Genomic DNA, 15272 nt, shown 5'->3' on the forward strand with positions numbered 1-15272 from the left:
TCAACTGGTGGTAGAGTCCACCCTGCTGTGAGGTTGCATTTGTGGACCAGAGGATAAAAGAGGAAGAAGGTGAATGGAACTTTTGTTTTTCTCTGGTCTGCACTTTCATACCCTCGGTTGGTGTGAGGAGTATTATATAAATAGTCTTTACCGGTGTTCTTTGTGGTTGTTGAAATAGCAAGGAAGATCGTGGTGGCGCTTTCCCAGGCCCCAGTGATAAACTCACAAGGACTTGGTTGCCCAATTATTTAGTTCTCTGCTTTAATTGCACAGATTTCTTTGAGTAAAACTTTGGCAATATGCCCATTCTCAGTTTTTATTTGCTCCAATTCTTTCACTCTTCTTCTTAACACTACTCTTTACCTTTGCGTGAACTCAGTTAAGGTAAAGTATTTCTGCTTCAGTGAAGCAGAAATACAATTGTTCTCATCAGATTGGAAATGCCTGTGGCTGGTAGCAGACATACACATTTGCATCCAACTCTCAAATTTACATTGTGGATGTAAAGTAATTTTAGATGGCTTATTTTCATGAATAGTTTAATATAGTATTTACCTTACACATATATTTTAGGTTAATTTGATGCAGTCAGAAAACTTCCAACTTTTTTATTTTGTTTCATACCAGCCTTTGTTACAGTGCCTTAGTTAGCCTTCTATCTGTTTTGGCCAAATATACTTTATAAGACCCCTGTGAGCCAGCCAATAGCTGTTGAGGGGTAAGGTCCCTCTTTTTTGGCAAGTGTTTTTTGCCTGGATAAACAATCAAAAAATGACCATGACAGTCAGTTTGAGGCAAAGGTGTGGAAGAAAGAAATACGAGGGTTCTGTGAAACCTGAAGACAGAGCTATGCATAGTACTTTCCCATATCTTAACACTTGTTTAAAATGTGAGATAGTGTCTAAGGAGGACAAATGCCCATCTAACATTAAATTAATGACAGAAAATATAGAAAACATAGAAAGCTCCCTTCAATTCTAACTCATAACTCCAGAGTGTCCCTCCCACTGTAAATCTAGAACAGCTGCTTGCAATAAAGGACCTTGTTTTCATCAACTCCAAGAACGGTGAAATACTACCACTGTGAGCAGCCATGGTCCACTGTCGGGTAAAACAGAATGTGATTTGTTTTTTTAATTGTGAGTTTATTGAAAATTCAAATGGTCCTCGGTGAAGTTTAAGCAATGTGCCCCCAGGTGTGTTTTTCTTTCTGCATGGTTGTTTTCTCCCGTGTGTTAATAAGGAACAGCGTGACCTATCTTAACATCACGCTGGATCCAGCTAGCCTGTGTAAAACAGCAGTGTACAGGTAATAGGAGAGAGAAATAAAAAAGGGTTATGAATCCACTGTGTGGAACTGGGGATTTTAGTCTTCAAAGCAATGCTGCCCAATTCACAAAATGATGAAGTCCATGAGCTTGAAAATTGGTGTAATCATCCTGGCCTCTAACCTACACTGCACCCTAATTTGGCTGTGGGTGGAGAGGAGGACTGCATCAAGGCTTGAACCTCAGCTCTGGAGGTCAAAGTGTCTTTGGGAAGAGGCAAGCTACTACTTCCTGCTTGACAAGAACAGAGGAGCATTAATATAGCTCAATTACACAAGGCTTTATTGAAGATAATTGGCCATAATCGCATGTCTGTGCTCAATTCAAAACTCAAGAGTTGCTCAGCGTCATAGTCTTAAACAAATAAACATGTTTGACCTTGATCTCAGGGCGAGAGGGCTTGACTGTCAGGACAATCATGCTCTTTATTTTGAGAAAAGGAAAGTAAAAGTATGGTTTGAATATAGTTACCTCATATGTCTTTTTTCTTTGTTACGTTTTGCTTCTATAACCCCTGAATTTCTGTATTAATATACATTTAAGTAATGTAACATGGCAGGTGCACCGACAGAAATACAAGAGCGTGATGACCATACATATGCAAATTGTAATGTTTTGCTCAGACTCTTAAATGTTTTCATTCACGACAATATTAACAACCAATTAATTAGTCCTTATCTCCTCGGGGTTTAAAGCATACCCTGTTGAAAGTTACCTTAAGGTTAAGGCTGGAAATGTCACAAATGCAAAGTTTTTCAAGCGGTGTGTCTCAGTATCTTGTCGTTTTTGATTTTACTAAAATCAAGGCTACCTGACATGGGAATATCAGATTAACTGTCAAAATTTTTTTTTTTTAACTGAATAACATTACCCCGCTTTCTGAACATGTGCCACTGCAATTTGCTGAAAGCATCTCAGCTCTAAATGGATTGGTCTTAATAATTTTTTCAAGATGTTTATTTATTGTTACTGACAGTCAAATATAGCTACAGGGTAAAGTATGTGCTGCTCTTTTCTTCAAATGTATGTGTTAAAGGCCCTATTCTTTTAATTGTGGTTTGCAGTGTCAGAATTTGCGTATCTATTGGGTGACAAAGGTTTGGGTTTGAGGGAAAAAAATAAATTATATATATAGTATTGGTCTCCCTTTTTGAACCCATAGGTTAAGTGACATCCATCTGTATACGTCCATGTTCTTTTAATATGCTTGTGTAGTGGGATAAGTATTGATAAATACCAATTCTCACCCAACTTTTGTCTGTTTATTTTTTTTTATTTTTTTTTTAAACTGATTGCATGGTTTAAAATGAACCATATTTGTACAATGTGGAGGTGAAAAATTTAGTTCATCCATATTTAATTCAACAAGATTCAAGTCAAAACAATTATGCCAAAATCTGAGAGCTGTTCAGGTTACAAATCTCCCTCAAAACTTGACTCAGTTCACCATCTGTACAATACCGAAGAAAAAAGATGTGCTAAAGAGAGTTGGTGGGGCTAAAAGGGTGACTATGTGAACAAAGCAAAGTCTCAACTCTTAGAAGAAATAGAAAAGTTCTTGTTAGTTTGGATGAATGACTGACAGCTTGCTGTATATAGCATTAGCGAGGGTCTCATATACGAGGCTTTACCTTTGCATGCGGGTTTAGTGAGGTTTAATGCTGAATACAGGTGCTGACAAAAGAAAGACCAGAAAAGACCAAAAAACAATACTTATGGTTATCTTCAATTCCTTTCTGTATGCTTTTTTTCCCACAATTAAAGAAAACATTTCAGAAGAGTGCAGTATGTTTTTAGGGGTTGGAGAACGGATCACAGGGATTTGCATTAATTTCAATGGGAGAAAATGATTTGGTTTGCAAACAGACTCAAAGAACTAATTCAATTCATAGACAGAGGTTCTACTGTATGTCTTTTTAACATTTGGTCTTTATTGGATCCAGATGTGTTGGAATTTTGTAATCGATTGTACTGAATTCAAATAAATGTAACATCTGTCACTGACAATTATCATGGGGCGTATAAAAAAAGAGCAGAATATTAGAAGATCTCCCTTCACATTGTGTGTAAGTGACTAATAAACAGTTAGTCTGGCAAGTCCGTCACAAGCTGACTCATATCATGTGGTGTCCCCTGCTGTTATAATGTCTGAACATTGATAGAAAAGTATGAATCACAGGATGACATAAACATGTCTGCATCCAGTACAGCATATCAATATCTGTCTGGTCTTTAATCAGACCACAATGTCAGAGGATTATTCAAAGCCTGCCAAAACTACTGCACTATCCATCTCTGGATTAAACAAGCTAAATACAGACTCACCAACGTCACAGACTCTAGATGCTTTTTCGCCCTCTAAATTATGGTCAGATTTTCACTGTTAACCCTTCATCAGAGATCCGTTTGAATAATTTCCCATTTTGTCTGTCAAACTGTCAAAGAACAAAGAAGCATTTGAGTGTAGCAGACTGTTAAACAGATTTTCTTTTTTTTGTGAGACAAACCAACCATTGGTCATTGTAACACAGCTTTTCATGTTTTTTTGAAACATGAATATTCATCCACCTAAAGGCTTTTTCCAACATTAAGTATTATATGTTGGGCAAAGAAAAAATATATAAGAGGGAGACAGAATCTCAGTGAGTGGCCAAGCTACAGGTGAGCAGGACTGGCTAAGATTTTGACTTACTGTCTCCTTATCTACAGGCACGGCGTATAGATAAATCCATAACAAAATGCCATGTTTGTTCTTGAAGTATTTGCGTGCTCCGAATCCATCGAATTCCCTCTCTCTTCTCTTTCTCCCTCTCTCGTCTCTCTCTTACAAGCTTTTCTCTCTCTGTCCCTTCCCACTGTTTGCCAGACCTTGTGTCTTAAACACCCATAATGGCGATGCTTTACTCCACTAATAAATGGCTGTTAGTAAAGTAGACCGCCCACCCTCCATCTGCTGACTCCCAAGAACACAGAGCCACAAAGGAAAGAACAGAAAACAGCCTCCTCAGGTCACACAAGAGAGAATCTGCTGACCAAGTAGCCTGTGACACTCCGCATTGGCTGGGAAGGGGTGGGGGTTGATGGTCGGGGATTTTTGAAGGTTGGAGGTGGACAGAGACACATTGCAACTGTGTTCATTAATCACTGTCACAGAGAAAGTAGCTAATAGAATGAGGAGAAGGGAAACACAGGCCACCATGTTCACCAGTTTTTCGTTGTCTTTTCTTTCACATAAAATACAGACACAATTACCCTTTTCTTGCCCTTTGCGGCAACATGATCACAGGGAGGCGGGACATTTTTTAAAGGATTGCCTCTGCATTTGTTAAAAAAAAAGCTACTAAATAATAGAATATCAGTGGGAGTTTGTGCAACATATTAGATTGCTTCATAACTGAAGTTATAAACCAAAGCAGTGGGTATATGCCTTAATTTATGCTTTTTTTTTGTAATTCTGGTGATTGAAACAAGTTGTGCAACGTTTCACCTCAGTATTCAATATAATTCTAAATGTTGGCACAATAGAAGGTTTACCTAGCTGATATTTATATAACTGCCATACACTAATATATTGTTGTTTAGCTGCACAGCACAGACACGTGTGAGAGGTCATTCATTTGTCAAGCACTAAGATTATAGAATGTTGCATTCATTATTCGTCCTGTCCTTCGTCATCCTTAAAAGCATCTGCACAAGTGTCATCCATGAAAGAGCTATTGGCACAGGTGGGACAGTATGTTGTGACTTGCTTCAATTGGAAACGTGAAAAGACTTGGTATATACTGTAGCTGTCGCTCAGCATTCATTCATTCCTTCTCCTTGTTATGCCCTAAAATTGACCTTGGATGGATTTTGGTTCATAGGAGAAACCTAAATTAAATGCCTGGCAACCAGAATAGAAAGCAGTGGGAAAACCATGTGAGGGAGGATATTTATGTTTTTAAGCTGGTGGATTCAGCAAAGCTCATTACCTCCGCCAAGAACCTTATGCGATTGCTTTGGTACTATTTGTTTGTCTGATTGTCATGCTGTTTTCACCAAACTTGTTGCAAGGGTGTTGCATGAGACAAAGAAGAAGCTGTTAAATTTGGTCTTGGGTCAGTCTTACAAAGGAAAAAATGTTTCTCTTTTCGACTGTCCTTGTTTTTATTTGACACCCAAGCAAGTACTTCTGCTTGCTTGGGTATGATTTCAGGATTTTTTTATTTCTCAACCAGAGTGAGATAAAGCTGTTCAAAATAGTTACCCCTGTCAACTGGATTATATGATTTCTTTGTATATGGTAGGCCCTATGTCCCCGACTGCCTCACTTAAATATTGAAGCAAAAACATTAAACATCACACAGAATTTGATTTGCAGCCTGATTCTTGTTTGTGAAATTGCCAGATGATGAAATTAGCCGATTAACTCTTTTCAGTCTTTGTAGAGGTTTGAAGTATCACATTAATCTCGTTAATTAAGAATAAGAATTTTTTTACAATATGTTTCTGATGTAAAAAGGTAACCCAGATAACCACACAAATTAAACAGGAACATTTCAACTCAAATTCGGGCTGCATATTTTTAAAGATGCTTCACCTTATTTCCTTTTCTGCCCATACTGTATATGCATGTGAATTGAGACGTATATCCAAAACATTTCTCTATATCTGTTAAACGTTAAATTAGTTTTCTGTACAACATCATGATTTTTTACTCCCTTTAGAACAAAAAAACAACGAGACGTTTCATAAGTAACTCAGACACTCATGCCCTCACAGACGATGTTAAATCTGACTGGCTCTGGCAATATTTACTTCATGGCAGCGAGTAGCGTATTCCATTATTCATCACATGCCAACTGTAAGGGACAAACATTTCATAGAGCAGTCTTCGTTGCTTTTATTATGCAATCACATGACACAACACAATATCCTGCTGCTTTGTGTTAAATACAGTAACATCACACTTGTCATTCAAGCTGTTTTCATTGCCAAGCCAGTCTTCATTTTGTATAGCAATACAAAATGTGGCAATAACTGAGAAAGTATCACTGTTAATCTTTGTCAACACATTTGGGTCATGCATGCATTAACCCCAATTTGAACCAAGACAAGGCACATATATTTAATGAAAATGTTTGCAACTTTTTCAGAGTATTTGGTCTATCCTAAATGGTTTATAATAGGATCTGTCCCATTTTCATTTTAAAATAGTTTATAATCCTTAACCAAAAATGTCAGTGAAATGTAAACAGTTGTCTGGAAACATGGGCCATCATCTGTAGATAGAGCTGAAGCACAGCCCAGGGGGCTGGCCCCAATTCAAATCATCCCTAATTTTTGTTTAAATGTGGCATTTAAAAAGAGAATACGGTAATTTTAACAGGCTTATCTTCAGTGAAGCAAACACGAGCAAGTCAGTTCTGTCTCCCTCTTGTAGTCCAGGGTTGTTGCTTGAGGGATATCTGGAAGGCTTACTTGATAACTTAGGGTTTTTAGAAGATGATTGTATTGGGATAAATGACCTGAAGAACTAGTAAAACATTTTGGTCAATGTGGAAACACTTCCAGTCTCGGTTGCAACTCAGCATGGATGAGATCGATCAAAGGAACCTGCTGATGTTGGACTTATTTATTCATATTTCCTCTTAGAGTTGCAGGTTTAATTGGAAAGTTTTTTTTGTCTCTCTTAGTGTTTTTTAAATGTCAAAAATGTTTTCTGCTGTAAAATTAGACTCTTATTTATCAAAAGCCTCCATGTGGCTGATGTGCAGAGACATTACTTTGAAAATTGCTTGTAGAAGAATGAGCAAAGTGACATTCATTCTGAGTAAAACGGATTCCACACTTGTTGATATGCAGCAGCTGAATACTGCTCAATCAGGTGGCAGGGTTTGGGAAATTTCCTCACAAAGCAAAGATTGCAGCTACTTAATATTTCACGGTCATTTGGCTACTATTACATTTCAGTTTTTACACTGTGTGCACAATTATTAGTATTTATACAGCTTGGAGTGGGAAATTATGGATAAAATTATCATATGGTCAAGATAATCACTTGCCTAATAATTGTGCACAGTCTATAATCAGTCGTACACAAATGTAACTTTCCCTCTAGCCAGCAATATTTGGTTTAACAGGAAGAATCAGTGATTGCTCCTAAATGTGAAAAAAAATCCTGTATAATTTGCAGCCTGATGATGATGTGAGCAGTTGGATTGTACATGTGAACATTTAGCTGAACATCTGCTTTTTGTTGCTGTAATTTGCTTCACCACCATCTGTTCGATGTTGGCTAGAAGCGCCAACAAAGATATACTGTCAAATTAATGGAAATATCTGACGGGTGAACAGGATGACGAAGCTTCCGCCATAGTGGAATCCTGAATGATTAAACTTGAGTGTAAATATGATATAAATCATTTAAATTCACCGGATCTGAGCCTCTGATGATGACCTGTATGAGATATCTGCACGTTGGATAATGCCCTCACAACAGTATTATCAATTGCAAGACTTTTTTTTTCCAGGAATAGTTCAGAACTGTACCAGAATATGCTCTGCAGCCATTTTGTTGGCTGAATATTTACCAGGACACAAAATGCGGTGTTGTGTTCTTTTTTTTGTGTTTCTTTATATGTACTGCTTCTGCCTTTAATGAACTGGAAAGGACAGCAAACCCACTAAAATATGCTAATTAGACCTATTCTAGACATGCTCTACTTTGCTGTAAAACTATATGTCCTTATGTACCCTCTTTTGAGACTTCTTGCAAGGTAACACCATTGCAACAATTTAGGTCAGCAGCAAGGTCAATTTTAGTGTTTAAGTGAATGTTGCTTGTTTTGGGGCCATTTTCATGACAATAAACAATATATTATGGAAAGCTATGTCAGTTACACAGTCCAGAAACCGTGGCTTTATGCTAACTTTTTTCTCTGTGTTTTTGTCTCCGTTTCATAGATTCGTCTCTTCCAGCTGTCGCTCTTTATCTTTGGCACGCTGTGAGAAAAAGAGTCCTCTCTGCTGTGCTGCAACCCTCATCAGACACTTGTCCTTGACATCCAAATGCTGTGTGTCAATCATCGTGCCAGGATTCTATTGTGTTATGATGACGGCTGCTTCTTTGACTCAGGAAACAGGCCCCTCCTCTCACTCGTGAGCCGATCACATGGTATAATGAAGAAGGGTCCTGAAAGTCTGCTCCTTCAGGCCTCTGCCACCAGGATATGAGTATTTTGAGCCCTGGTTCAAATAACAAATCAAAGGTTGCGGGAACAGAGGGAGGCCCAGAAGAATACCCCAGAACCATGCAGTCAGAGGAACTATTCAGCAGGAAACTCAAAGCTTTGAATGGTAGCATGGGACCACCAGCATCCAACATGCAGGGGAAACCTGATGTAGCTGGCAAAACAAACGGTACTCCAGCCATGCCTAAAATGGGTGTCAGGGCTAGGGTGACAGAATGGCCGCCAAGGAAAGATGCGTGGGATGGAAGGCCATCACCAAACTATCACAGTATGATACCAGTGTTTCAGAATGGACAGCAGGACCACACTGCAGAAATAGTGGAGCAAGGTGAAGGAGTGTGTTTGGAAGTGGAGTACTCCGATACGAAGTACACACTGAGTGACCTCCTCAGCCACTCACCTTTGAAGGGTCTCCACCCAATCCGTCAACGTAGCAACAGTGACGTCACGATTAGTGATATTGATTCTGAAGACATAATGGACCAGAATGCTATCAATCCAAACACCGGGGCCTCTCTACACCGTGAATATGGAAGTACATCATCCATTGACCGCCAAGGCCTGAGCGGAGATGGATTCTTCACAATGCTTCGAGGCTATCGAGTAGACACTCTGGACCATCGCAGCATACCTCCTTTAGGATTTCCCGAGTTGTTGCGTTGTGATGCCGCACTCTCTCCCAGTTTGCAGACAGCAGCCCAGATTGCAAGGGGTGAGATAGTCCACATTCCAGGCTATGATTATGTAGACAGTTCTCTTCTCTATAGCAGGGACCGGGAGAAATCCTTCATGAGGCGTCTCAAGTCAGAATCATCCGAAACATCTCTGTTCAGGAAATTGCGAACCATCAAAAGTGAAAGTGATGCATTGCGGCTCTCGATAGAAGATGACCGTCGACCACTCAGCTTTCAAAAATGTTTTGCACATTATGACGTGCAGAGTGTTCTTTTCAACATCAGTGAGGCAGTGGCAAGCAGGGCCAACTTGAGCCAGAGAAAGAACACTACTACCGGGGCTTCAGCTGCTTCAGCAGGAGCCGTAGCTGGTGGAGTGTCTGGCGGAGCTGGGACTATACCTGGGGTGGGGCCAGATAGTGTAGCAGCAGGATGTAGCAGTGGAAGTGCCACAATTTTTGAATCTCCATTGGGAAGCAGAGAGGACTTGAACCCCAAGGAGAACTTGGATGCTGATGAGGGGGATGGAAAGAGCAACAGTCTCGTGTTAGGCTGCCCGCATTTTCGCAATGAGATTGGTGGTGAGGGCGAGAGAAAGATTTCCCTCTCCAGAGCCAACAGTGCCAACTACATTGGAGTGTCTGAGAGCTGTTCCTTTGAATCATCTCTGAGCTCACACTGTACCAATGCAGGCGTCTCTGTTTTGGAGGTGCCAAGAGAAAATCAACCTATCCATAGGGAAAAGGTCAAACGATACATTATTGAGCACATTGACCTTGGAGCGTACTACTATCACAAGTTCTTCTATGGGAAAGGTAAGAGCCACATGTGTCTTCTTTTTGTTTTATTAGTATGATGTAGTGATGATATTGTAGGGAATAAATAATACATTGCCAAGAATGATGAATACATCAGGTCAAAGCTATTTTTGCTGGAAAAGACCACATTGAGCAGCCTTTGGTCTTCGGGTCAGATATTTTGAGGGCCCATTTATTCTTGCAAGCCATGATCAAATAGGGGCCAGGACAATATGAGGGTTGTGTTGGCTGTCAGTGTTTTTCACTCTCTTCGAAGAGAAGCGGCTGTGTCTTCCCTGTGATACTGCAGTGAACCCCTTGGAGTAACTATGATTAGTCATGTGGGAAGAGATAGGTGAGCAAGAGGATGTGTTGCAGCTGTTCCCTGTAGGGGCCAAAGGGGTGTGAAGACCCCGCTTACGAAACAATGGGGTCAGCAAAAGCATGTCAGGGTCTCAGATCCCCTCATTAAAATACCTATATAAGTGTGGCTGGAAATACAATGCCTACCCCAACCCCTCATAACGTCATACGTTTCAGTTTTTCCCACTGTCCTTGTGTTCACCGCTCTCAGCAGATTGGATTTCTCATACTTAAGCCCCTCAGAAAAACAGCTGCTTCATCTTTAGCATTGATAGATGCTGAAACTCTTCAAGAATATACTCTGAAATCAGTTGACAGTCTCTTGCCAAGGCTAATGAGACCAATACAATAAGTTTGAATAAACTATTGATCTCTAGCAGATGATCATGTGATTTTTTTTTTAATGTTTCATAATTCTCTGAATTCTCTCAATTCAACTGCTTGAACCGTTAATATTTATAATATTTATACATTTTCTATTTATAGCAACAGGGGTCACATATGTAACTGGTATAAATAAAGAGCCCCAGGTTGCCGTCACTTTCATTTAGCTGTGACAGGGTTTTTTAACGAAAGATGTCTTTTTCACAGTATGTGAATGTAGCCTTTGCCCTTTTTTATGAGGTGTTTCATTGGAGAGACAAGTCTGTCATCACCGCTCTTTCAACACACACACACACACACACAGACACACGCACACACAAGAATTACTGTGTGTCACCACTTTAGGGTAAGCTTTTATCAACCTGCCCTGAACATTGATCCCTTGAATGCTTACAGCCATCTTTCCCTCAGCAACAGGCGTATGTCTCCCCAGGCTGCCATAATAAACAGCATTTCATTCACACCAATGGAACAAGCCTTGTTGCATGGAGGTCATGGTCAAATACTGCATTTGGTCACACATCATGACTTCCATACTCTGTCATAAATGGAGATATTTGACCTAAAAAAAGCACCATGTATGAAATAGCAACAAGAAATTCAGGACTGAAAATTCGGACACAGTTGTGGTGTGGAGTGACAGGAAGCCAAGAGATAGGGCATTATATGACAATCAAAGTCTTTCATTTGCAACCTTTGGCAAATGTCAACACCAAGTGATGTGTGCAAGTGACATATTACAAAGAAGAGTTGACTAAATCTCTTCTCTGGTTAGCACTGCTTCCTCACCCGGTGTGTATGAATATTCTGGCATTTGACCTCATGCCTCACGGACCATACCACATCAGTCCTCTGTCTCTGGCATGCTTCACATTCCTCATGTGTAACCCTGCTTGAACTCAATAAAATTGAAATAATTGTTCCATTATTAATGCTGATATCTTTCCCCACAAGTCAATACTGCATTGAAAAAACACGGTGTATTACATTCTGTTGGCAACATGAAAAGGATGCGATGTCTAAAGTTTCCACGGTGATCTCTTTGCGATTATAAGGGGTTTGACTCCCTACTGTGGTTTTTCTTTTGTTGTCGACTGAATCCCAGCTTTCTTTCAGGCTTTAGCCTGGATTATGAAGTATGTGCTCAAGGCACTGCTGTGCAAGTGCAAAACTAAACTTTGTCCGCCAATACACACACACACACACACACACACACACACACACACACACACACACACACACACACACACACACACACACTCGGTGACTGTCATTAAGTTATATTTATTTTGAGCATTGTATCAAGTATCAAGAACTATAACAATAAAAGTCAAGTCTTAAGTGCTTGTAGTCTTCATTAACATCTATATACCACTTAATACTAAGACAAAATGAGGTCCAAATGACTATTTTTCAAGGCTGTACCGAAAGAGGGGCAAGAATTGTAAAATTTAAAATATTAATCTTTTCTCAGAACAATATTATGTTATAGAATTTCAAAGCAGAATGAATCAGGGCTGAATTTGGGAGTTAAAAAACTTAATCATGGGTTTCATTAAATATAAGTAATTATCTTCATCTACCGCAAAATATGTCTCTTCGTTCAGAGGATTCACTGCTTTTCTTTCAAATGATGTTAGTGTGAAGAATATTGGTAATTGACATAATTACCAGTATCATACCTTTTTTGTTGTTATACTAATGACATTTTCATATTGTAATAGTCTCACTGATGAAACAAGAACAGGCCAGGATCAAAATAAAAATTGTAGGCAGTACCTAACTTATTTTGCATGAGATAACTAATAAGCTACTATCATATTTTTCTTAGGAGAAAAAATGTGTATTCATTTATCTATGTTGAGATGTAAAATGTTGAATTGTCAACCTGTCTTACAGTTTTGATTTTTATTTGTGTGGTCGTGATCATGTCATGATTATAGTATTATTTTAATTGAAAACAAACCAGCGAAAATGCATTCAAAGTTGTTTCTTTCACAACACTAGTGTCTAGAATAACAAACTTTACTATGCAAACATCTATCCAGCTTCACAAAAATCTGACTTAGTATCTCATGTATTTGGGTCTATGGTGAGTAACAGTGGGTTAGACTTCACTCACAGCTGTTTTTCCCCATTTGGTCTATTTTCATATCACAATCTGGGATCTTTCAATTCTAATCATGAGTGAATTAATTTCAAATCTTGCATCTAAGCATTTCTCCAGAATCACTGTCAACTTTTGTGCCCAAAGCACCGTTTGCAAGAATAAGATATGCAGATGACAAAACATATACAGATGCAGAAATATGTCACGGCATACTGATTTAACAGGATAAAAACCTTACAGCTTTTGTGTTTAAACTCAGACTGATAAATGATGCTTAATATCTGTTTGCTTTTTGCCTGTCTTGATCCATCTCCAGAGCATCAAAACTATTTTGGGATAGATGACCATCTGGGACCTGTGGCAGTTAGCATCCGCAGAGAGAGGCTGGACGACGGGAGGGAGAAAGATGGAATGCAGTACAACTATCGGGTCACCTTCAGAACCAGTCAGGTAAACGGACCTCTCTGCTTGGGTCATGGTTGTAAATCAGACCAAACTATTTAAGATGTCTGGGCAGAGAAAGCTGCTTGATTTGTGTTCCTCTGTGATATTGGTGACTTCCTATATTTAGACCACAATCTTAAAGGATATGGCTCATCTATTGCATTCGGCTAGACATATTGAGTTCTTTGGCTCAGGGCTAGGTAATGCAGCACAGGGGCACTCTCGGATAGGAAGTGATTCCCATTCTGCATCGAACATGTTCTGTGTGTGAATTAAAACATGGCAACCACATAGTAATCAAACCAGGTTTGGCCAGCAGACCAGTTATTTGAAAGCATTTCCTGAAGAATATATTCATACATGCACCCTCAGTAAATATGTCAACTGTGTGAGTTTGAGAGGGAATGTGAAGAATAATTTTAGGTACATTTTCTTGGCCGTTAACAGCACGGTCTTCACAAGTAAAGAACAGAAGGGCACTTAAGTCCAGCCTGCACTGGCATCTAGACAGGTGAATTGTTTCCCTTAGCCTCATCCTTGTCAACCGTGATACATAGAAACACATGCAGCTCCAGGGAAGTCTACCATTAAAAAATAAAAGTGTCCTCAGTATAGTCACCAATAAGTAAAAAATGTTTACGCCACTTCTGCAAAAATTCAGTATGTTGGGCAGGTGGATGAGCTAGCTCATTTTCTCAGTCCAGACAGCCGCTTGCCACTACTCACTACGCAGACCAATGACAAACCTGTCCTGGCTGAACCATTTATAATAGAAAAAGAATGCTAGCAGGTGTTGCCCCACATGTGCTAGTGTACAGAAATGCTTCAGTAGCAATGGAAAGAAGAGGAAGTGTCTCACATCTCTCCCTCCCTAAATCTGTTGCAAATAGTCTGAAGAGCCCAGTGATTCTGTGCCAGTTTTAGCTCTACTGGTCAGTCATGCAGACACTGATGCAGTTTATCAGAATCAGTGTGACCAGCTTTGTTCACCCTCACACATCCACACATAGACACATGCACATGCATGCACACACAACACAATTAATCCTCAAACCGGGATGCACATTCCACGTCCCTGGTGGTACAGAAACCTTTCACTGATAGATGCTGGGTGGTCTCATCCACTGAATTATTCAGGTGCAACAGATGTGTCAGGCAGGGAAATGTCACTGATATCCAGTACCGTTCCTGGTTTGAAGCACCACTCCCATGATAAAACAATGTATCTGGGTCATGCTAGCCCTGCAAGTAGCACGCAGACAATGTTTAACTCCCCAACCACTGGAACATCTTTTGCATACAGTCTTACCATTTAGCCACAGCCCTCTTGTCTTCTCTCCTGACTCTTAGCCCCAGTTGCTGTTAAATCATGTGCTTCTCAGAAGTACCTTATATCCAGTCATTGACTGCTGTAATTCACTTCCATGGCCAAAATGTAATTTGTAAGCATAAAAGTGTCTGTGATATTTGAAATAACAACACATTGTTACACAGTGGGTGTTTTATTTTTACATTGGCGGCTTTTGATGCTGGTGTTTTAAAAGTGACTGGCATACTAATGATCTTAAACAGTGAAATACTACTTAACATCTGGTGTGTGTTTAGTATATTCTTCTTATTTGAAATTTAAGACTCTAATTCTGCCTACTGAAATGACACAGTAGGGGAGCAATTGGCCTAAATAGAAAGCTAGCATTCTATGACGGCGTATCACATCTGTCTCACAAAGCAGCCATAAGAACTCAAAACATATGGTTCCAGTCATATACGATGAAACAGAATAAATCAAATAACTGACTTACAAACATATTGACCTACATGCTAAGAGGGATCACTTACACTAACCACTAATACGATATACTGTCCAAGGGTGTACCAGAACCACATATCAGATACTCAGCGTAATTAACTGAATCTTTGCCATCTGTGTGGCCTCTCAG

General features: G+C 39.5%; 1 protein-coding gene across 4 annotated transcripts in view; it reads left to right on the forward strand.

Moving 5' to 3' along the window:
- The window catches only part of sipa1l2a (signal-induced proliferation-associated 1like 2, genome duplicate a), an 86002-nt gene that overhangs the window by 23587 nt on the left and 47143 nt on the right, over window positions 1-15272 (forward strand). For all 4 annotated transcript variants that reach the window (XM_086166470.1, XM_086166486.1, XM_086166478.1 and 1 more), the window contains exons 2-3: window positions 8274-10049; window positions 13205-13338. In XM_086166470.1, coding sequence (XP_086022596.1) covers window positions 8540-10049; window positions 13205-13338 — 1644 coding nt within the window. In that variant the 5' untranslated portion in view covers window positions 8274-8539. The remainder of the gene's footprint in view (window positions 1-8273; window positions 10050-13204; window positions 13339-15272) is intronic.

This window comes from Fistularia commersonii, chromosome 2 (assembly GCF_037954325.1).
Source record: "Fistularia commersonii isolate RoL2024-O1a breed Wild chromosome 2, RoL_Fcom_v1.0, whole genome shotgun sequence".
NCBI lineage: Eukaryota > Metazoa > Chordata > Actinopteri > Syngnathiformes > Fistulariidae > Fistularia > Fistularia commersonii.